The 24,929-nt window shown below is 36.4% G+C and overlaps 2 protein-coding genes and 1 long non-coding RNA gene across 4 annotated transcripts; 1 reads left to right on the top strand and 2 right to left on the bottom strand.

Moving 5' to 3' along the window:
* LOC133816634 (uncharacterized) lies at positions 1-4,402 on the bottom strand. The gene is made up of 4 exons (XR_009885387.1): positions 2,006-4,402; positions 1,110-1,910; positions 526-1,031; positions 1-438 (listed from the first exon to the last, which is right to left on the bottom strand). It is a non-coding gene; the product is annotated as an uncharacterized LOC133816634 (long non-coding RNA).
* Positions 4,403-10,963: 6,561 nt separating this feature from the next.
* On the top strand, positions 10,964-13,399 carry LOC133819174 (cysteine synthase-like). Its single transcript, XM_062252354.1, has 10 exons — positions 10,964-11,034; positions 11,137-11,246; positions 11,346-11,403; positions 11,501-11,764; positions 11,848-11,985; positions 12,082-12,133; positions 12,314-12,393; positions 12,652-12,711; positions 12,877-12,957; positions 13,074-13,399. Exons 1-10 carry the CDS (start codon positions 10,996-10,998, stop codon positions 13,164-13,166), a joined length of 975 nt encoding a protein of 324 aa, XP_062108338.1. The 5' UTR covers positions 10,964-10,995; the 3' UTR covers positions 13,167-13,399.
* Positions 12,395-20,081, bottom strand: LOC133819173 (SART-1 family protein DOT2). Of its 2 annotated transcripts, XR_009886279.1 has the most exons (14): positions 19,924-20,081; positions 18,799-19,576; positions 18,515-18,656; positions 18,378-18,426; positions 17,828-17,938; positions 17,628-17,724; positions 17,391-17,457; positions 17,185-17,244; positions 16,215-16,827; positions 15,468-15,937; positions 14,717-14,937; positions 14,287-14,371; positions 13,566-13,844; positions 12,395-13,184 (listed from the first exon to the last, which is right to left on the bottom strand). XR_009886279.1 is itself a non-coding variant. In XM_062252353.1 (13 exons), the coding sequence occupies exons 2-13, from the start codon at positions 19,566-19,568 to the stop codon at positions 13,770-13,772; spliced, it is 2,760 nt and encodes a 919-aa protein (XP_062108337.1). In that variant the 5' UTR covers positions 19,569-19,576; positions 19,924-20,081; the 3' UTR covers positions 13,486-13,769. The 2 variants fall into 2 exon arrangements, 1 of the variants encoding a protein (XP_062108337.1); XM_062252353.1 differs by lacking the exon at positions 12,395-13,184 and having other exon boundaries at positions 13,486-13,844.
* Between the last annotated feature and the right edge of the window lie 4,848 nt (positions 20,082-24,929).

The following is a 24,929-nucleotide window of genomic DNA, read 5'->3' as shown; positions in this document are numbered from 1 at the left end:
CAAGACTGCCTATAAATAGTGCCAGTTGTGCACAGTAGGGGGGATCCGAAGGGTTGGCTTGTAAGCGATTACTCTGCTCAAATTTGCAGAAAACTCCATTGTCAAAAGCTCTCTAAGCTCTAATACAAATGACTCGTGGACTAAGGCTCATTAACGCCCCAACCACGTAAAAACCCTGTTTGCATTTTCGAAATCCTTTCTTTTTAAGCTCTCTTATCTTTCATAATTATAGTTGCCGAAAAACTCGGTTAACAGCTATACTATACAAGATGTGTAAGACAAAAATGTAAAGAGCATCACGGGGCCAAATTCTGATAGAACAGGTCCACACACCACTTGGTCCTGAAATGCTGGATGTTCTCATCGATAACAGTATCGAGTGGTAGCCTGGCAACCAGATGCTCGATATGTTTGATGGCAAACATACCACAATCCCCACTGCATATAATAGATTTTGTGTCAATAGAATATAAAAATAACTTTAATTTTCAGATTTCAAAATACACTAATTAAATATGGGAATACCTTGTCTTAGTCTGAGGACACTCCTCTGGAGGAATACAACAATATGAAAAAGGGTTTGCATTCTGCTCAGGATACACCTGGAGGTCCTAATGGTCGTCAAACATGCCAGAACACCATAACAACGAAGGAAACAATAAGCACCAAGGCTTGATCGCTTCCTCCATCAGAGTGGGACTGAGCACACTATGGTTGGAATCATAAATGTTGATGCACCACGTTGGAATGGAGACTTCAATGGCGATACAATGTGCGGCTTTCTCGACGTGCAAGGAAAAATATACTTCACTCACATTTTTCCATGATACAAGGAATTGATTATCATCGCCCTTCAACATTCTCAGCACATCGTCGTCCCATGTATACTTAGTGCCAGTCTCTCTGAAATGATTCCAACGACCTAGGCACACCTGGGGGAAGGTGGTGTTCATGATCGCTGCATCCTGCCGAAATGCAGCATGGTAAAAGTGGCGTCAGTGGCGTAGCATGTGCAAAGTGGCATCAATATGCTAAAAAAACATAAAAATTCGTTAGTACCATCAATATATTTTAAGATTGAATTGAAAACATGAATGTAATTTACATACCAAATCCCAAAGCCAAGTCTGGATTGTGTGCAACTGTAAGAACCATGCCACACTGTGCGTCCCAGTATACACGTTTCGGTCTCTCTTATTGTCAATCTTCCCGATGATCCACTTATGGAAGCTCTCCTCCTGCTGTGGGTCACACTTCCTCAGTGGTTCAGCAACTAGCCCCTGTTTATCTAGTCTGATCTTCTTTGTTCGGTCGGTGAAGTCATCAAAACGCTTGGGCCTGCATTTCTTCCTGAAAAATTCAAGGCCAGCTGCCTCCTCGGGCTGCAGTACTCATACACTGGGACTGTCAGCATCACTGGCAGCTACAGATGTCTGGGCCTGTGGAGTGGAGGGTTGATCACCGCGCTCGTAGTCTGCAGGCAAGATATCAGACTCTGTATCTGATTTTACGTCGGTGGATCGACCTGAGACCAGTGAAAGTAGCTGCGCCAACTGAGCCATGATCGTGGTCTGATTCTGTAGTAAGGTTGCCTGGCCCTTCTCAACCCTGTTGAGCCTCTGCATCAATTGCTCATAATCAGGCTGGACAACCTGACTAGATGAAGCTGCACAGGCCTGTGAAGTGCCCTCCTCAACCCTCGGGACATCCTCATAAAAAATGGAGGCTTCCTTTGCAACTTTTGCTAGCTTCTCTGCCTCCTTCTCAGGTACCACTACTTCATCCACTGCAGTCCCAGCCTCCCCCACAATTGATTCCAACTCAGGGAATAACTTGGAATCAACTTCTGGGAGGCTATTGTAGTAGACTACCTCACCGGGACGTGGCTTCAGCATGGAAAATACCACTAACTGCATGGTTGAATAACATGTGTCAGAAAAACTTTAATAAAATAAATCATTAATCAATTAATTTGTGACATTTAACAAGATAAAATGGAACTTACTCGACGATTGGCAAATATAGGAACCAACAGAGTTGTCGAAATAGTGATATCAATCTTCGTAGCCCAGCTAAGCATCCTCGAAATGATTCCCACTGTTCTCACCGAACTTACTCCCGAGAGAAGGCATGGCCTCAAAAGCCTAGTAAAGAAGCGCGGGTGCATAGCAATTGAAACTATACTTCGCCTCCTTCTGTTTTTTTCTTGACCCCTCTTTCTTCTTCTCCTCGTAGTGTTTCAATTGCTTCTTCATGTCCTTTTGAACTCCTTTGCTAACCTTCTTAAATGACAGCTTCCCCCAAGGATACTTGAAAAAGTAATCAATATCCTCAACCATCCTCAAGGAATCTCCCCATATCGTTGTTGTCTTCTCTGGGGCATTCAGTACCCCCTCTATCAAATAGCACAAACCCAGCTTAAATGCATCTTCTGGGTTTGTGGAGGCCTTCAATGCATCTTCCAACTGACAAAAACTAACCTTCGAATCACCATTAAAATATTCCTGGATGATCCGATCACTTGAAAGATGCTCTTTCAATTCATCAGGGGACGGTGATTTCCCAAAATTTAGCCCGGTAACTAGGGCAAACTCTGCAATACCAAATCTACACAGAGTGTTGCCCAGGTAGAACTGACCCTCTTCAGGCTTCTTACTTTCTACCTTACGCAACATTAGCTGATGCAGCAGAACCCCAGAAAAACTAAACGGCTTCGCCTTAAAGAACTGTCCCAACGGGCATGCCTGTGCCCTTTCAATAAGACCATACCTCTTAAACTGCTCTATAAGGGTATCCAAGTAGGCACTACCCCTATAAGTGACATGGCCAGGAAAGTGTTTCTACAACGGCACAATAAGGTCAGGCATCTGGAAAAAAAAAACAAAAAAAATGTTAAAAATGTAAAACAATCTGGTAAGGCAGTTACTATCGAGGCCTATCGAGTCTCATCGAGGCAGAAACTATCGAGTCTTATCGATGCCTATCGAGGTGGGTTCCAAAATCACAAAGAATAATATCATCGGGTTACTATTGAGGCCTATCGAGGTAAGGCAAAAAAAAACCAAAGTCTAGTAATATCGAGCCCTATCGAGGCCTATCGATTCCTATTGAGGTGGGTCCTAAAAATCCCAAAGTCGTGTATCATCGAGTCTTATCGATTCCTATCGAGGTAGGTTCTAAAAAATTCCCAAAGCCGTGTATCATCGAGTCTTATCGATTTCTATCGAGGTAGGTTCTAAAAATTCCCAAAGCTGTGTATCATCGAGTCCTATCGAGTCCTATTGATTCCTATCGAGGTAGGTTCTAAAAATTCCCAAAGCCTTGTATCATCGAGTCCTATCGATTCCTATCGAGGCCTATTGAGGCACAGTCTAATCCAGTCCCTATCCTATACTATCGAGTCCTATCGATTTCTATCGAGTTTCATGAAAAATATCGAAAAAAACCCAGATTTCTTCATTCCCAACCCCGATCTATCCTATGAACAAAAATCAACAAAAAAAACCAGGCACATACACATATTTTAGATTAAAAACAAAATCTCTCACCTTCGCTTTCTTTGAGGTTGTTTCCTAAAAGTTTGGTCGGCTTGCTCGACGTTTTCTCCTTCCCCTTCTCCGATCGTCAAGTCCGACCCTTTGGGAGCCCTTGTTCGTGGTCGTGGAAGACAATGAAGGTTGGGTTCTACGGATTCAATCGAGGCCTATCGATTTCAAAGTTTGCTTGGTTCGGGTATTTTGGGAGAGAATACGGAGAGTTTGATAAAATTATGCCAGGGGTATTTTGGGTAGTAACGTCATTAGTAGCACCAAAACGAGAGTCTTATAGGGATAGGGTATTTTTCAAATGTAGTGTCACTTATTGCATTAAAACTCAAATTTCCCTAACTAATACACAACACATGTCATGTAGAATATGACAAAGGAAATTTGAGTTTTTATGCTTAATGAGGGTTCTAAGTCAAAAAAAATATTAGGCATTTAAATCATTTCAAAAAAATACCAATTCTTTTTACAATACCCAAAATACCATTCTCATAATTTTTCTCATTCACTTCCTCTTCTAACCTCTCTCTCCCTCAACCCATTCCTCTCAACTCCCTCTCTAGAAAAAAAAAATTCATGGGTAAGGTAAAAATATAATAGAAATCAATGTAACGGCAAGTATTCCCACTTTAGGCTACTAAAATACTACATTTCGAACAGATCTATGATTTTTGAGTTTTTTTTGCAATTTTTTTCAGATTTGAAACTTTGAAATCTGCAGAAAATCGACGTGGTTTGGTGGACCCAAAACGGGTATGTTTAAAAATTTATAAATCGCAAGCGCACGAATCGTTCATATAGAATAGTGATTGTGTAAGCAAGGATGTCGAACCCAAAGGAGTTGTCTAAAATCGAAAAGAAAACTATTTTAAATCAAAATTTATAAATTATAACCTAGTTCCAAAGATTGATGAGAATTTTTGACAAGAAAATAAACTAAAAGATAATAATAAAGATATTAAAGACAATATATAAATATAAATTAATAATAGAAATCAAGATGGTAAAATAAGATTATTAAGGATTAGAATCCACAAAATATAAATTCAATAATATTTATAAGTACATTGACTCCCAAGTTTTAGTGATAGTTAAAATAATTCAAACTATCATTTTCCAAATATATTTATAATTTTAAGTACAAATTACTTCTAAAAAGATAGGATTTTTCTTCACTTTTCAAAATTATAATTTCAAAGCATTTAGTGTAAATCAATCTAATGAAATAACAAATAAATCAATGAACATTATTTATAAGGCAAAACATAATTTTTTTGTTCTAAGCATGGATGTGTACAATTTAATGACACATCTTACACAAAGAATATTATGTTTTTGCACTAATGAAGAACAAAGTGTAAATATGTGCTAACAATCCAAAATACATGATATATAAGATGAAAGAAGATATTTGAAGAAGAAAATTCCATAAACTTGTTGCACAAAATGGGAAATCAATATACAAAATAAACACTATCTAGTTACACATTGTTTCATCATCACCTTAATAATCTTAAAAATATTAGAAACACATAACTAGAATAACAAATACAAACTAAAAATTACAAACATAAATAAGAAATTTTGGAGGATGAACCCCCAAATTTTTCCTCTTAAAAATACATAGAAAAAAAAAATAAAAAGAAGAAAAAGATGAAGAGAATTGAGATGTTTTGAATGTGTAGAAATTATGGTATAGTAACCTCTCCTCTAAAATGGACACCCCAAATCTCTTATTTATAGCAACAAATGAGGTATTAAAATAATCAATTTAAATTAATTAAATTGATTAAATTAATTATAATATGAAAAATAGGGGTAAATTATAGGGTGTAATAATTATGTTTTGGGGTAAAATGTGTAGAAAGTGTGGTAAAAAGTGGCATTTTTTAACATAGGGGACAAGAGTACATTGTGGCATTTTTATGGGCTCAAGAAAAATGGCAAGGAGGCTTTTGGCAGCTGGCTGGCTGCTGTGTGGGCAGGCCCAGGCGTGGGCAGCTGGTGGAGTTGGTGACAAGGGGCTGTTGACTTGGGGCTTCAGTGAGTGTGGCTGCACGTGATGGTGAAGATGAAGGAAGTTGGTCTTGGGCCCAAATGAGGCTGGCAGGCCCAAAATAGATGTTGAGGGAAGGGGAGTGCTGATGGAAATGAATGCTGAAGGAGGCAACGTGGGGGCATTGATTCTGGCATGGGCCTGGGCTTTGGATGGCAGGTCCAACGGTTGGGACATGGGCTTGGTTATGGCATTTCAAAAATGTCATTTTTTCTTTCTTTCTTTACTTTAAAAATGTCACATTTCCTTTATTTTTATTTCTTTTCAAGAGCAAAAGTGTCATAAATTTCCCTACAAAATAAATATAAAATAAATCATAATAAAAGATTTTCAACTATAAAATAAATCAATTTAATTCTTTGAAAATATTAATTATAACTTAATTTATATTTAACATTTAATTTCAATAATACAACATATTTTTACCTCAAACTAAACAACAATAATTCAAATAATCAACTATAACATTTTACAACAAAATAACTATAAAAACACACAAAAATATATAAAATCAAACTAAACCTAACAAATTCAAAATTACTTAAAAACTTAATAAATCAATTAAAAACTCAAGAATTAAGCAACAATTAGCACATAAAAAGTGATAAAATAACTCTATTTTGTAGAGTTATCATGGTTCGATGGTGCTCGATGGGGCCTTCAAAATCAAGATTTTCATGAAAAAATCGATGGTGTTCGATGCGATTCTTGCAAGATGCGTAATTTTTCACTCGGGTGTCCGTTTGTGGTGATTTTTTTTTGCTTTTGGGTATTTTTTCAAGATCTATACGTTTAAGATGTGTATATACACATTTGGGAAATGTAAATCTTGAAGAAAATGACAAATGCAAAACATACCTCATGTTCAAGATATGTTTTGGTATGTTTTCAAGTTCTAAACTATGAAAATGTGTATGTAAACATCTAAAACGTGTAGATCTCAAAAAAATACCCAAAATAAAAAAAATCATCTCAAACAGACACCCGAATGAAAAATTATGTCTCTTACAAGAATTGCATCGAACCACTATCGAGCAACCATTGAACCACCATCGATCAACGTCGATTTTTCCATGAAAATCTTGATTTTGAAGGCCCCATTGAGGTAGCATCGAACACCATCGAGCAACCATCGAGTTGGGCATGATTTCTGAGTTATTTTTTAGATCTGAAACTCTGAAATATGTAGAAAATTGACTTTGCTCGATTGTTGCTCGATGGTGCTCGATACCAGCTCGATGGGGCCTTCAAAATCAAGTTTTTCATCAAAAAATCGACGTTGCTCGATGGTGGTTCGATGCAATTCTTGTAAAAGACATAATTTTTCACTTTGGTGTCCTTTTGGGGTGATTTTTTTTTTTTTTTTGTATTTTTTTGAGATCTACTCGTTTAAGATGTTCACATACACATTTTCAAAGTTTAGAACTTGAAAACATACCAAAACATATTGTAACGACCCAAAATTACTATTAAGGCTTAAGGACCTTGATTATTATGACGAGAGGCATAATTGGAGGTTATATGAATTGATGGTGAAAATGCATGATCCTATGATTATATGGATATGTGAAATGCATGTTTATGAGTACTAGATAGGCATGGGGGCCCTTTTTAGCTTATAAGGGCATAACTGTAATTTTGGCCCGTTAGGGCATAAATGTGATAAACTGTTGAGACCACATTATTATGTGGATATATTTATATTTGCATCATTTGACACGAGGCGATCCTAGGGAGCAAGTAGTGGGAAAGTCACAACGGGACCCGATACTTGACTCGGGGCGAGTCAAGGGGTATTTTGGGTATTATATAGTTATTTGGGTTATCGGGTTATGGAAATAAATAATTGGAGATATATTTGAGGTTAGGAAGCCTAGGTGAGAATATTGGAGAAGTTTACCATTTTTCCTTCGGGGACGTTTTCGGTACCCGAGCCTTGAGATTAACTTAAGAGGCTTAAGTTAGATAAGACAAAGGTAAAGAAATGTTTGGAAGAATGCCAGAACCGACTCCCTCTTTCTCTCTCCTTCTCTCAAGGAGTTCCTTCAAGCTTGCCATGGAAACCAAGGGAATTTGGGCTAGGAACTCAGGGATTTGAGCTGGAGTTGTGGGGAGAATTTCTGAGGCAATTTGAAGGTTCAGACCAGGAATTTAGGTAAGTACTGAATTGTGGTTTAGCTGGCTTAATCCTATAGTTTTGAGCTAGGTTCTAAGTGCTTTGGGTTCTTAGTTTTGAAGATTATATTAAGGCTAAGGATTTGGGAATCAGCTCAGCAATTGCTTGGTGGATTAGTTCTTCAGTGAAGGTAAGCTCTAATTTATAGTTTAGCATCTGAATTCTGTGTTCTCTTGACCGGTTTTAGTGTTCTTAAGCTTGTGGGTTTCAAAGATTAAAGTGGGATTGTGATGGGTTTCTATGCTAGGTTTTAGTTGGGTTATGATAATTGGATTGTATCATTAGGATGATTTTGGATGGATTTGAGTGAGGTTTGTGTGTTAAAAATGGTGGATTTTCTGGGCTCGAAGGGGCCGGACCGCGGCTCAGTTCTTGGTGTGCCACGACCCTTTGAAGCAGATAGAGCTGGGGAAGAAGGGCGGGTCGCGGCATGGGGAGTGCTGGGCTGTGGCCCGTGTCTGGTTTTTTGGTAAGGCTGAGCCTCTGGTCAGGGGCAAGCCCGGCATAGGAAGCTTGGGTCGTGGCTCTTAAGGGCATTCTTGGTCTTTTGGAGGTTTAAGGTGCGGGGACTTGACCTAGGGTGCTCGGGATCGATTCCACTACCATGCTTGGTGGAATTGGATGTCCCGAAGGCTAGAACTTGATCCGGAAACCCTTATTCATTTATTATTGATGGAATCCTTTATCGTGGTTGTGACTAGGTGTACGCTTGGGCTTGGGGCAGGATCATGCTCGGGGGTCGTCTTTCTTAATCAAAGCATTTGGAATTAAAGGTAAGAGAACTGCACCTGTTTATGTGGATAGGTTGGGACTAAGTGTTCCCTATATTCGTATGCACTGTTATATGATTGTGATAAACCATGTGAATATGTTGGGACTAAGAGCTCCCTATAATTGTATGAATGTCATGAGGTGGTATTATTCCATGGAGGACATGTGATAAACGGCGTAAGAGTGCCGGAATCAATACTTGCGCACAGGGCGCGGCTCAGCCACTAGTAGCTGAGGACAACTTATTAATCACTGAGCTCGGTTAAGCTGGCCAGAGTCAGTGGATATAACACTGGGGGCGGCCTAAGTGAGTCGAAGATAGTGGGTTAAATAGAGGGTGCGGCCTAAGGGCGCCAACCCTGAATATTGTTTAATGGTTGCTATAAACTCCTTATTATGAACGTGATTATTGTTGTTAGTCTTATGGATATGGTATGTTGATTATATGAACGACAAATTGTTAATTTGTCGATTGTTATCACTGAATAGGCGAATGATATGAATTGTTGAGTACTTGGTTATGCTTTGTGGAATAATTGGTTGCTGATATTGATCATGCTATGATATTATGTTTTCTTGCTGCGCCTCGGCTCACGGGTGCTACGTGGTGCAGGTAAAGGCAAGGGTAAGATGAATTGACCATGGGTTGGAGAGCTCTGGGGGCGAGGTGTACATTGTCAACTGCTCGGCCGCCACGGTCGAGGGATTGTTCGGGAACGGAAACCTAAAATGTGTATTTTGCCATTAGAGTGGCTTGATTATTTATAACATTTGGAAATCCTGTAGTTATGTCACTTAAATCCTTATTTGGGATCCGACGTACTAAACATTTATTTTAATGAAAATTATTCGTTTATGACCAAAACCTTTTAAACCTAACCTGCTTATGTTGTTAGGTTCACATTTTTATTTAAATGACTTGATTAGCAAGTATCGCACTACTTCAAACACACAGTGTAACGGTCTTGGTAATTCAGGGCGTTGCACATATCTTAAACATGAGGTATGTTTTGCATTTGTCATTTTTTTTTCAAGATTTACATTTTCCAAATGTGTATATACACATCTCAAACGTGTAGATCTTGAAAAAATACCCAAAATAAAAAAAATCACCCCAAACCGACACCCGAGTAAAATATTACGTATCTTGCAAGAAGCGCATTGATCACCATCGAACCTCCATCGAACCACCATCGAGCAACATCGAATTTTTCATGAAAATCTTGATTTTGAAGGCCCCATTGAGCTGGCATCGAGCACCATCGAACCACGTCGATTTTCTGCAAATTTCAAAGTTTCATATGTGAAAAGAATTGCAAAAAAAAACCCAAAATTCATGCCCAGATATGTTCGAAATGCAGTATTTTAGTGTCCTAAGTAATGAATACTCTATTATATTGAGTTTTCTTATATTTTATCTTACCCATGGATTTTTTTTCCTAAAGAGAGAGAATTGAGAGGAATGGGTTGAGAGAGAGAGAGGGAAGAGAGAAGAGGAAGTGGGTGGGAAAATTATGAGAGCGGTATTTTGGGTATTGACAAAAAATTTTGCATTTTTTTAAAATGATTAGAAGTACGAGCATTTTTTTTATTTTGGACACCTCATTAATCATAAAATCTCAAATTTCCCTATTAAAATAACTTCACAGGAAATGACAGGTGTAAAGATTATAAAAGCAAAGAAATATCATATTAGATGAGACAGAAATTTTGAGAGAAGCAAACTAAAGAATTTGAGAGGCCCCAAGAGAAGAAATTATACCCCTAGAGAGAATCGGAAACAATTTTTACTGGTAAACGATTAAAATTCAAGCATCTCAATAAGTAGAATAATATATACATAAATTATTATATATTCGGAGTGAACTACACCAATACTATATATGTATATATAATTTCTTATTTTGGTCATTATATTATTTTCGTTTCAACGGTTTTTTCTATTCTATCTAGATGAATGTGGGTAAAAATAACTGTCACATAATATATTCATAATTTTACTTTTACGAAGATTGCATATGCATGCATTCAAATTAGTCAGATGTGAAATATTTTTAGATCATACATGACGTATCATTTTTTTTGTCCACATGCGAACCAAAGCATAAATGAAGGGTTCATTCGTTGTTATGGACATAAAGTTAGTCCAATTGAAATATTTTAGACCGTACAAGCAAAATGCCATTTTGCAACTTCGTTTCATACAAGAAACCATAGTCCCAATCCATAGATTCATGTTAGGAGCAACCAAACTTACACACATCTTAAGGAACCTTCTTAATCTTAACTATGACTTCAGTCAAATCAGAAATTCAGAATTCAAATAATTATTGATATCTGTACGTATGCAATGTATAAAGTTGATATCGACATATAACGTGTGTGTAAATAGAAGTCCTGAGTTGGCTTACAAAAACACAATTGATTTACAAATAAATCATAACAATATGGCAGTGAAGTCTACAATAGCAAACGACGTGAGTGAGGTAAGTGAAGCTCAACTAAAATGCTCAATGAGTTTGTGGTTTTGTTTAAGATTTTAGTTTATTTTTATAGAATTAATTGATCCTTTGTTTTATTTTTGGTAGTTGATTGGTAACACCCCATTGGTATATCTCAATAATGTCGTGGATGATTGCGTTGCTCGTATTGCTGCCAAATTGGAAACCATGGAACCCTGCTCTAGTGTCAAAGACAGGTTATCCAAAAGTTTCATTTTATGCTAAATATCCCAATTTTGTGTAGTTATGATGACCAATGTCTTATGATGTTCTTTTTATTGCCTTTAAATTTTCAGGATTGGTTATAGTATGATTGTCGATGCAGAGGCCAAGGGCCTCATCACACCTGGACAGGTTAGTGAAGTATTTTACATATTATGATTGCGTTGTCTTAGTTTGATGAAAGAAATAACTCTGATTTTGACTATTGGTTGGTTTGTGTTTCCAAAAGAGTGTCTTAATTGAACCAACGAGTGGCAACACTGGCATTGGATTAGCCTTTATGGCAGCAACTAAGGGCTACAAGCTTATCATTGCAATGCCTGCTTCGATGAGTATCGAAAGAAGAACTATTCTCCGAGCTTTCGGGGCTGAATTGGTTCTTACTGATCCTGCAAAGGGCATGAGAGGAGCTGTTGCAAAGGCTGAAGAGTTATTGGCCAAGACTCCTAATGCCTATATGCTTCAGCAGTTTGAAAACCCTGCCAACCCAAAGGTAAGATCATTACTTCATAAATGAAAGGAGTTGGATTTTGATCTTTATTTATAATGTACGATAATTTGTTTTTATTAATGTAGGTACACTATGAAACTACTGGACCAGAGATTTGGAGAGGTACAGGAGAGAAAGTAGATGCTCTAATTGCTGGGATTGGTACTGGTGGTACAATAACAGGTGCAGGAAAGTTTCTTAAAGAGAAAAATCCCAACATAAAGGTTAGTTATATTAAAGCATCATATGCTTGTTCAGTCTTCTCTTTTCTCATTTGATTTCTTATTAGTTTGGTCTTTTTCTATTTGTTCTTAACTTAGCTTTATGGAGTTGAACCACTCGAAAGTCCTGTTCTATCTGGTGGGAATCCTGGTGAGTAAACTTCAGCTTCTTTGTTATCATCTTTACTCTACATACTCTATCAAATTCTTCTCACCTGACCAGTTTGTCATTTTAACATAACTTTCTTAACATTTAAGAATCAAATCGATGCTTTTTCGTGAGCTTTCAATACGTTTATGACCATTTTGTGTGAGCATTCTGCACATCTAGGTCCACACAAGATCCAAGGAATGGGGGTTGGTTTTATTCCTCGTGTTCTAGAACTCAATCTTATGGATGAAATAATTCAAGTAAGCCTCAAATACTCCGTAGTCTTAGAACTTCCATTTGAAGAATTTTATAAAATCATATAATGTAGCTCAAGAGATTACTGATTTGTTTCATTATAGTTATTGGTTTGCACGATGAGATATTGCTACCCAGTCCATAAATTGCTATAGCAACCTTCAACATCTGATGCTTTCACACACACACACACACACAGAATTCTTGTGACACGTTGAGTCTAAGATATTGTCTAACATATAGAAGTGTCGGATTTTTCGCAGATATCAAGCGAGGAAGCGATTGAAACTGCAAAGCTTATTGCACTGAAAGAAGGTTTACTGGTAAGTTATCTACTCTAAAAAAGACTTTAGTAGTGAGTTAACAACTAACATTTTCTGCTAAAAAAAATATCGCACTTGGCTTCTTTATAGCACAGAAGTTAAAAATCACCATAGTTTCTTTCCCAAAACTGGTATAATTGATGGAATTATATTATATGTTTGCAGGTAGGAATATCATCAGGGGCCACAGCTGCGGCTGCAATTAAGATAGCAAAGAGGCCAGAAAACGCAGGGAAACTCATTGTTGTAAGTTTGATCTCTCGTGTATATAAATATATATATATATATATATATATTTTAGTTGGACCTTACCTTAGGCTAATTGGGACTTCTTGAATTCATATACAAACATGTTTATGCAGGTCATTTTTGCTAGCTTCGGAGAAAGATACCTGTCTTCAGTACTGTTTGATTCGGTCAAACGGGAAGCCGAAAGCCTGACTTATGAGCCCTGAACTGAGTGGTGAATTTAACTGTCTCATTAATAATGAGTGAATGTTCAGTTATAATCAGAGGAAGAAAAGAAAGATGAAGGATAAAGCGAGACAGAAAAATAATTAGATGTACAATAAGAGATGCAGGATCTCCCTTAGAACTAAAAAATAAAGATTTTCACTTTCTATTTTTGGCTGTAATTGAAAGATGATCAATTTCTTATGCATGATATAATATTATTCTCAATTTATGAGATTTATTTGTCAAAAAAAAAATCTTTGTTCGATAAAATCTTAGTTGGAAAATAAATATAAGTAAAAGAGGGAAAGAAAATCCTGCTCAACACAAAAAGATAAATGTTTTTTTTTCTCTATTGGCGAATATTATACGTTGATAAATCAATAAAACAAAAAATTTACCCAAAAGATTTCTCCACAGCTCTTCTTTTTCTCAAATTGGGACGTGAATTTACAGTCAACAGCAGAAACAGGTAATGCTTCACGAACCAAAAATAGTTTAGAATATGCCAAACCCAATGTGACTTGCGCAACTCACAGGAGCCAAATTGTTGATATGCCAAACCCAAGCCCAAGCATTGTATGCAATCAGCTTCAAAATTCTATTTAGGGTTTCCCCTTCTTCGGGGTTCCTGAACTGGTAGCCTCGGGTTTCCGCTTTATTCCGAGAAAATGTTCAACCTGTAAAAATTGACTAGATTAGCGTTGATGTAAAATGTAGATATATTAGCATTTCTTTGTCATTTGTATATAGTAAAGAATGTCGGGGGAAAATATAAAAAAAAAAATCCCAACTGGGAAACTAGATAACGAAACTAGCTATTAGTTAACCCCCAATTACATGTGTGTCAACAAAGCAGAAGGCTATATAAATGTAGATATATTAGCATTTCTTTGTCATTTGTATATAGTAAAGAATGTCAGGGGAAAACATAAAAAAAAATCCCAACTGGGAAACTAGATAACGAAGCTAGTTATTAGTTAACCCCCAACTACATGTGTGTCAACAAAGCAGAAGGCTGTATTAACCATATAACAAAGGGGAAACATCCAAAAATAACAATAGAAATGATTCCACATACGCGTCAAGATATATCAAACTCAAATGCAATAGTTGACTGACCTTTCTATCACCAAGCATGGGAGTTAATCCTCCAGGGAGATCCTTCTCCACAGTAGCAAAACCACTTCTAGGATCACTAGTTTGTCTGAAACACAAGTACATAACCAAAATGAGAAAATTCATCACTGTATTGCTTGAAACATGAGTAATTATATATGACCAGAATAGAAAAAATTATTTTTCTCCACCCCTCTAAAACAGAAAAATTGGTAACATCAGTCTCCTGCCACCTTATTCAGCAACCTAAAAAAGTAATCTGATATGCCATCGGGTACTGGATGACCACACAGCTTCAAATTTAACAGCCTCACAGATTCACTATCTCAAGGCTCAAAGTGTTTTAAATATTTTGTTGAACTTCAGAAATTCTGCAATTAATATCCAACATTATGAGAGAAAATAATTAAATAAACAAAAGAACAAAACATACCCTGGTTTGACATGACCACTAAGGACAAGATACGGAGTCTTTAATTGAGCCTGAGCTTCTCTCATCCGCTCCACAGACAATGATGGCGTATCCGAACTCTTCATCTGCTTCAACTTCAACTCTTCATGGAATTGCTTCATGCGCTTTTCTTGTTTCATTTTGCCAGGTCCCTTTCCATGGAACTTATGAGAAAGAATCCGAAAGGCTTCCTTTGGAGTCAGCTGTCAGAATCAAATAAAGCACTAGTCAGAAAAGAGATGCTTCTGCGTGATCATAAGAAAAAGCAAGACAAAGAAGCATAATGTCAAAACATGTTGACAGGTTGCAACTCCAAATCAGTCTATAGTGAAAATTCAAGTTATCAGTATACATGCATAAGCAAGCAATCAAAGTATTTAATATAAAGTTGGTGGATGAGTGACTAAAAAAAAATTCTTCTAATATAAAGTTCAAAAAATAAAATTCTTCCTTTAATTTTGAGTGCTTGCATGGACATAATTCACTTGTGCATTGTGAGTGTCCAACAACTGTTGATTGGCATGGATCCACCAAGGAACCCTTTTGAGTCCTAGCCAATCAACAGCAGAGCAAACACTATAGTGTCCGTACCTTCAGTTGAGTAATAATTTAAAATATATAGATCTGTGAGAGGTCTCTAACCCCCAAAGCCAAAGACTTTACATAAACATTTTACATCATATATAACAGAGCATATGAAAAGATCAAAAGGCTAAGAAAATGAAATGCTTACAATACGCCCAAATTCATCAGTCCTTTCAATGCGGATGTCCCTTTCATGATAGACTTTAGGTGGGTGAGTCTCCTTTGAATGGCCCAAAGATGAAGTACGAGTCTCATCCTTCTTTTGGCGGGGTGGTTGCATCCCCTTCTTTGGCTCATCATCATCATCATCCCCAACAATGCCAACAAGTTTGCTTTTCTTTTTGTCCATATTTCTGCCACCCCAATCAATACTTTCTTTCAGCGTTCCTCTCTCTTTAAGTAACTTCAATGCACCTGACAATCCTTTACCAACTGCAACTTCATGAATAATTTCATCTGGAACAATCTCCTCCTTATCCTCTTTACTGGGATCTTCATCTTTTTCAGTATCATTAACTTCAGTCCACCCACCAGGCTCAGTTTTTACTTCCTCATTAGAAATTTCCGGTTCCTCATCTTCTTCCATAAAAACATCTTCGCCATCAGGCTTATGGGCTTCTGAAAAATAAAAAAGAAACATACAAGTTATTTCTTTCCATTTACGATTCACATGTTTAAAATTTCTCTAAATCTAAAATATGAGAACAAGATTCATGGATAGGACACACCAGACTCTCCAACCTGTTGTTATTCCTTAAAACATAGCTTAGAAAATGAGAATATAGTACCATGCATGTACAGTACGCTAGATATTACTTTCATGAAATATGATAGATCCCTATTCTCAAAAAATTATTCTGCATTATTATTTTGACTAAAAATAAACATAAAATACCTTCTTCAAGCTGAAGACCCCATACAAACTCTTCCATCTCTGTAAAGACAACCTTGTTTTCCTGAGACTCTCCAGTTGTAGGATTTTGTTCATCAGCAGTCTGGCTGTTGGCAGTGCTGGCAACAAGAAGTGCAAAAGCCTGAGGACCAGATGGTGCATCATCTTTCTTTTTGAGAGCTAATGTCCTTGCTCTTGCCAGAGATTTATAAAGATCTTCATCATCATCTGCATAAACTGAATCCTCCTCCTCAGGTTTGGAGGGAAGAGTTTGTTCCATTCGTAATGATTTAGATGCCTCATCTGCTTTAGCCAATGCTGTCTGGTATGCAATATTCCTCCTTTCAGCCTCAGCTCTCTCTTGCTCTTGTTTAGCAGACTGCCGCTTCCCATCCTTACGGGAACCAAGATCACCAACACCCAGCCCTGCAGAAACTGCTTCTGCTTCAAGGGCATCTAAGTCTAGCTTATCCTTTTTCCGCAATGATTTCTTTTTCTTGGGCTTTTTAAACTGAACCATTTCTTCAGAAGTATAGTAATCTGATGCTGTTTTTCCAGGCAAGTTGAGATCTTCAAAGCGATTGGTTGTAGAAGAACCTTGTAACCTTCTACGAAGCTATAACAAGAGGAAGGGGAGAAAAATCTCATGAGAACACATACTTTTACATATGAAAACACATAATAATAATATAAACATTAAACATTCAGGCACAAGGAAGAATAAAAGAGACATTCAGGCACATGAAGAGAAAGCCCAAAACGATATTTACATACACCCGAACACTGTTATGTTTCATCTTTTTTTTTTCCTTCTATCATATGAAGCATAAAGTTTTATTAACAAAATGAGCAGAAAAAGAGGGAGCAGAAAAATTTAATAAATAGAAAGAAAAAATAAAAAACAGACCCTTCAACTATAAATTACATCTATTTTGCTATTGCCAGTAAAAATTACAAGGGAAGAAAATAATACCTCTTCAAGTCTCTTCTCTGCTTCATTAGTAACACGTCCTCGTTCATCTAGAGTTACGCCCTGCATAGAAGTATCAATACAATACATCAGCATTTCTTATGCATTTTGAATTTGAAAATATAACATAAAGTAATAAATGAGAACAAGGAGAAAAGAAACATTCAGAGTTAAAGTAAACATAATGCCAGGAAAAGAAAAATAATAACCTCATCTGTTGCTGGATCGTCATATTGCGGAAGCATTTTCTTCTCTACATTTGGATCATCATTAAACCTAAACAACAAAACGTCTATGAGAGCTAAAAACTTTCAAGAAATTAATTGAGAGAATACAACTTAACAAAAGTACCATTCTTGCTTCTGATAAGAGTTCTATAACATAACAATTAACTAATGTCAGCACATCGAAAAGCTACGTGAAAAGTGAAAATATAGTAATCTTACTTGTCAGCATACGTCCCCACTTTCCTCTTTGCTGCTTTGTAAGCATCATCTCGCTGCTTCTGCTCTCCAATTTCCACATTCTCAAGCATATCAACATCTGTCACATTAGAACAAAAGATCCTCTTAAAAATTGGGATGACATCAAAGAGTCAAGAATCTAGATGCTGGAAAATACAGAAGACATTACAAACTAATTTCACCTTCATTAATATCGCCATCAGCTAGAATATTCTGATCTTTCAGTGTCAAAACAACTGCACCACCTTCCATAACTTTGTCAAGCCCGTGAAGAACTTTAACTCCAGCTAAATCTGCACCAAATACACATTAAATTAGCAGGAAATTCTGGTCATAACATATCAGTCATTCAACTAAAATACACATAAAAAAATTGAGAGATAGTATCACCATTGCACATTGGCTCTTAAATTAATTTTTCTATTACCATAACCAGGTTTACATTCACTGGGTAATGAACCAGACCAATATATATGAGTACTCACATTAGTACAACTGTCTGTACTCAAGTGGCCTTTCTGTGCTTTCATGTAATTAAGTAATAATGCAACTTTGTCATCTTGGATGGAAAAATAAACGTGACTATGAATAAATAGCTCCAAATTGAGTGATTAAGTACTATGGTATACAAGATGGACTAACGAAAACTCCCTTTTATATCTATAAAACCTTAAATCAGCTAGTTACCACTATGTACTGTCGGAGAAGTTTAAACTAAAAAAAAATGCTTACGATGATGAGCTGTCTCCTCATCTTCACTTTCTCCTTGAACAATGTTATCCTGAAAAGAGTAATAATAATAATTGATAGATAAAATTTATTTCTATCAATATATAAAGCCAGGAAAAATAGCTATGACAAGCATTAACCTGTTCCTCAAACTTCTTCGACAGCTGCATAGCTTTCTCTTTCACTACATTCTTTTTTACCTCAAGCTTGCGGCTCTTACTAACCCAAGCAAAAACTTCAGAAACATCTTCTGTTTTTTTCTTTGATCTCTCTTCCTTCATCCTAAGCAAATAATTAGAAGAGGAAACATAAAATATCTTATATCCTCATATAAGAAAAAGATATAAATGCAAGTTTGTTACACAAATTACACTCCAGTTTTCACAATCAAAGCCAATAAGTAAATACACAGTAACTTGCTTACTTCAAAATGCGTTCCTCAAGTTCTGATGATGCTAGGTGTGCTTCACGAGCTATGTCATCATCCATTCGTTCACCTTCAGTGTACTGCGAAGCCCTCCCTTGCTTAGCATCCCTGTCCTTGTTATTCTCATAATTTAGCCTAGATCTATCATCTTTTCCCCCATCCTTACTCCGATCGTAATCTCCGTCTGGACTTTTCCTGCTCACTCTATCTCTGGACTTGTCCTTCTCTTCATCTGCGTCCCTTTCCTTCTCTTTAATTTTTTCTTTGTCCATATCCTTGTAAATTTCTCTTCCCTTCTCCCTATCTTTATGTCTCTCTCTATCTCGTTCTCTCTCTTTTTCCTTGGCTCTGTCCCTTTCCTTATCCCTATCCTTGTTCTTCTCCTTTCCCCTCTCTTTATCCCGCCCCCGATCAACATCTCTCTCCTTCTCACGATCTTTATCTTTCACACGATCTTTATCCCTTCCCGGATCTTTTTCTCTATTCTTTTCTCGATCATGATCTTTGTCTCTAACCTTATTATCTCTACTCCTATCTTTCTCACGCTCACTTCTGTCATCCTTCTTCCTCTCCTTGCCTGAGCTTCGCTCCTTTTCTGGTTCTTTAACCTCTTTCTCCCTTTCTTTCAATGAGTCATCACCACTCCTCCTCGACCTATCTCGCTCTCTACTTCTATGGTCTTTCTCTTCCCCTCGGCTACTCTTCTTCCTATCCTTAATATCATCTCGCTCCTCACGCTGTTCATACTCAGACCATTCCATATCCATATTTAAATCTACAGATTCCAAAATGTCAACAAATTACAGAATTTTATTAATCCAATACGTCCTTGAGTAGCCAAACTCGACAAAAAAAATGTGAACTCAATCCAATTCAAGACAAACGAAAACACAACTCAAATAAAATTTATTTGATTGCTAAGGACAATATTCAATTCATGAAGCAGTTAACTGAATTCATAATCTTCATAATTCAATGCAGAGTCACACACATTCAAATACGTAAACAAGAATTTAGTATAGATCAAGTAAAATATAATCCCGAGCCCTAAAGCTTCGAGGAAGAAGAGCGCCATGGAAGCTGTACAAAATAATTATACAAGAAAACCTAAAAGATGCATACCAGCCGAGGACGATGAGCGCTGGATCAAGAGAGAAGTAGTACACAGTTAAGGCTTGCGAAAGCAACTTTCTGATAGCGCTCGCTCAACAATGGGCGGAACAAGGTCAGTGTTTTTCTCCTCTCCTTCTATTACCGAATTAAAATTTTCTAAAAGGCTTTAAAGAAAAACAAATATAACCCAAGTATATAAATATCTAAAACAATTTTTAAGCCAAGTATATAAATATTTAATAATTATATTAATATAAATTAAAATACTATTATTAATAATAATATTTAAAATATAATACTAATTTATTATTTTTTAGTTTGTATAAGTTAAATTTAAATTTTAAATTTAATATATATAAATAAGTACTAATTTAAATTTGATAATTTAAAAAAAAAATATCTAATTGATTTTATCTAATAAAAATTTAATTACTTAGTAAAATTTTGATTCTAAATGGATCATCTCCAAACTACGGCAAATATGGTGATGGAGTGGTTGTTTTCTCTCCAAACCAACAGAATGTGATTCACATAGATGCAGTGGTAGCTACACTGCATATAATGCATCTTTTTTATTATTATTATATTATATTTTATAGTATTAAATATTATGTATGTCTCGGACTTTATTAAACCCAAGAAAAAATATATATGAATTTGCTCCAGGAAACTCAAGTCAAAGAAGAGGTAAATTAAAAAAATAATATAATAATAAAGAATGTAACTTTTGGTGTTGTGGTTGGAATAAAAAAAATATAATAACATATTTGGTGTTGGTTAACACCAAATTTAGTGATATAATTGGAGATGGTCTAAGTACAAACATTAATAAATAAAATATAATTTTTAAATATGTATAAAAGTTTATTTAAAAAAAGTATTATCTATATATATCTTCTATATAATAAGTGTGTAGATAACGAAAATTCTTGGTTTCAACGGTTTTTTATTTTTCTAATGTTAACTTTAACGAAATAAATATTCAATTTGCAAACACTTAAACTTAAATAAAATAAAATAAATAATTAAAAAAATTAAAATATGATATTTTTTATATATTTTACAATGATAATTATTTAAAAATAATAAATAATTAAATAAATTAAAATATGATATTTTTTAGATATTTTACAATAATAATTATTTAAAAATAATAAAATCATACGTTTTATAACTTAAATTAAATTTAATTAAACTTAAACTCACTTATTAGAATAATATCATATTAAACATATAATATAATCTACTGTCAATTAGCAACAAAATATTTATAAAAAAAACTAGCAAGAAACTTGAATTTAAAATTCATATATAATATTTAATATTACATTAAACATATAATGTAACGCTCTGGATAACCAAAACCGTTACACTGTGTGTTTAAACTAGTGCAGGACTTGCTAATCAAGTCATTTAAATAAAAATGTGATCCTAAAGTCATAAACAAGTTAGGTTTAAAATGTTTTGGTCATAAACGGATAATTTTCATTAAAACAAACGTTTAGTACATGGGATCCCAAAAACAGGGTTTAAAGAACATATTTACAAAATTTCCAAAAGTTATAAACAATTGAGGCCACTCTAATGGCGAAATACACATTTCCGGTTTCCGTCCCTATACACTCCCTCGACCGTGGCGGCCGAGCAGTTGACAATGTACACCTCGCCCCCAGAGTTCTCCAACCCATGCTTGATCCATCTTACCTTTGCATTTACCTGCACCACGTAGCAACCGTGAGCCAAGGCCCAGCAAGAAAACCATATAACAAAGCATAATCAATAATCAATAGCCAAATAATTCACCAACCATCAATCAAATACTCAGCAGACCACATAGTTCACATAATCAGTGATATAAATCTGCAAACCAATAATCAATCATACAGGTAATAAACATGCCATGATCATCAGATTAATAACAGTAAACACATCATTAACTATCCAGGGTCGACGCCCTTAGGTCACACCCTCTGTTTATCCCACTAACTCTAGCTCGCTTAGGGCGAGCTCAGTGATTATATAATTAACCTCAGCTACCAATGACCGAGCCGTGTCTGTGTGCGCCAATATTAATTCCGACACTCTTAGGTCGTTTATCTCATGTCCACATGGCATAATACCATCATATGACATTGCATAAAATTATAGAGAACTCTTAGTCCCAACATAACCACATAACCGGGTGCAGTTTTCTTACCTTTGATTCCGAGCGGAGAAAGTGAATTGATTCCGAGCACGGTCCTTAGCATCGAGCCTCGACGATAAACCTAGTCACAAAGGCCATGGATATCTATCAACTTCCAATTAGAAATGTAATACCTAGGGAAAAAAACTAGCCTCCGGGACCTCAATTTCTACTAAACCAGGTAGTAGAAATTGTCCCAAGCACCTAGGATCGAACCCCCGAGCCCTAACAACACTTGAAATACTTCCAAGACCAGAACTCCCAAGCGGGTCGCAACTTGGCTCAGCAAGTCGTGACTTGCCCCAAGTTAGAGAGCAAGCTCCCTTGCCAAAGGGGAGGCAGGTCGCGACTTGGCCAGGCAAGTCGCGGCGCGACCCAACCCCAAATCAGAGAGCGTCCCAGGCCACACGCGGCGCCCCCTTTCTAAGTCGTGGCGCACCCCCTTCGACCTAGAAAATTCTGGGTTTTCTCCTCTTTCTCCCAGCCAAGAGCTCCAAAGCTAAGCCCAGAATTTCCTTAACCAACCTCCCTAAATCATCACTAAACCAACTAAAGAATTTAGACCCATAAACACATATTTTATCTAATAAGTCCCAGCAATTAAACAGAAACTAACCCCTCAATTCAATCATAAAAATCACAGTAATAACCACTGAATTTTCTACTCAATTCCTCAATCAAAACAGAACCAATCCACACTTATACTTCCATCCCAAATTCAACCAAAACTTTAAAGATGATGCTCTAAAATCTTACCTTAATTTGTAGCTTAGTTTCCCAGCTGAAGCTCCCCCAAGTTCCAGCTTGAACTTCCCTCTGAATTTCTAGCTCCAACACCCAGCTAGGTTCCCATCAATTCCTTCAATTCTCTCAAAGACTTCAAGCTTCTAAACTCCTTCTTCAACCCCAAAATTCAAACATCAAGGAAGAGAGAGATAGAAGAAATCGTGAGAGAGAGTCTTCTCTTTTTTATTCTTTCTGTTTTATATAATTCCACCACTTTCTGTTATGTTCTAAAAAATTTGAATATACCCCTTAATAGCCAAAAGACTCTTTTGCCCCTCCATACTAACTAATCCTTTCACTTAATCTAGGAGTAGAATGGTCATTTACTCCCAATTCCCACTAACTCCCCAAGTGTTCCTAATATTTCCCATTTAAATATAACCATCCAATTATTCACCAACTATTTTCCCCAACGTCTAATAACCCTCAATATAATTTCTAAGTTCTCGAAAATACCCTCAAGCTCCCCCGAGCCGGGTATAAATCCCCGTCGTGACTATTTCATCAAACTGCTCACTAGGACCGTCTCGAGTCATATGCTGCATATATATCCACATAATAATGTGGTCTCAACAATTTATCACACATAATTACATTTATACCCTCAATGAGCCAAACTTACAAATATGCCCTTATAAACTAAATAGGGCCCACATGCATATTAATTCTCATAAACATACATTTCACATATCCATATATATATATATTCATAGGATCATGCATATCATATAATCATGTATTTAATCATTTATTTACATAAATACCAATTATGCCCTCCCGGCACACTATTCAAGGCCCTTAAGCCTTAATAGTAATTTTGGGTCGTTACAACTATCCCCTCCTATAACAATTTCTTCCTAGAAATTTATTCGAACACATCAGGTAGTAAATCTCATACCTTTGACCATAATTCCAAAGTCCAATTTCTTTACCTTTTATCCTTTAATAACACTCCTACTAGAGTGACAATCTTGCCCACAAGGTCTCTTCTTACAACTATAAACCCATTAACCCTTCCTTGCACAACAACTTTGCTGAAATCCTAGGGTCTGCTTATCTCATCAACAATCATTTTTCCATTTTGTCATTGATGTCAGTAAAACTCATAAGCCACCACCCATACCCGGGCAAGGCTAGCTTGTAGGCCCTCGGCCTAATCCTTGATACGATCTCAGAACTCTTATTAAATTGGGAGCCAAAACTCCCCTTCTTTCCTAGAATATCATACTCTTTCTTGTCTGCAATACTTAGAGAAATACAAGCCTCCATCCTGGAACTTTGTGTTCCAAAATCCACGACCTGCGAACTCTTATGTCCTTTCAGGTAGACAGATACTTCTGCCCTAATAATTCTAACAGCTTCATTGGTTTTTCCCCAAACCAAATCTGAACCATAATATCCACTGCCTTCCATTCCTTCACCTAGAACCAGTACCTCTCACTTTCTATCTTACCATGTCTAGCATCGTGTCACCTTAGCTGTAATCCAGCATTCATCACTGTGATTGTTCCATCAAGGGACTATATTTTCTTAATATCCCAATTATTTTCACATTCAATACATAATCCCTTAGAATAACCATTAAGCCTTCAGATTTCCATACTGTCAGTAGTCAACTAATAATTCCAGGTTCCAACCTTATTCCCTTTGTTCTCTAACTTCTTTCCAAAACTTGGAAAACTAAAGGGTCTTAACGCGGTAGTATCAATTACCATGCCCTGTCACCTGTTCACGCGAACCAAAATATGTTAACTCAATCTGCTGAGTTGCAACCTTCCCTGTCCAATCATCTCACTTGTAGTATAATACAGTCCATTCTTACAATCCGCCCCTATACCATTTTACCTTCCAATATCCAAATATTAGATCCTATCATCCATTTAAACTTCTTGACTATCATATAATTAAGAAGGTAGAGTAATGTTCATTTAAGATCTCCACACCAAATTCCATCGGATCACTCGTCCGATCTCCATAACTTAACTCATATTATTCTGGTAGGGTTCTTCATCATTTCCATAAGATCCTCACTCTGGATTCCATT

The sequence above is a fragment of the Humulus lupulus genome, chromosome 2 (assembly GCF_963169125.1).
Source record: "Humulus lupulus chromosome 2, drHumLupu1.1, whole genome shotgun sequence".
Classification (NCBI taxonomy): Eukaryota; Viridiplantae; Streptophyta; class Magnoliopsida; order Rosales; family Cannabaceae; genus Humulus; species Humulus lupulus.
This window is presented reverse-complemented; position numbering and strand designations above follow the sequence as displayed.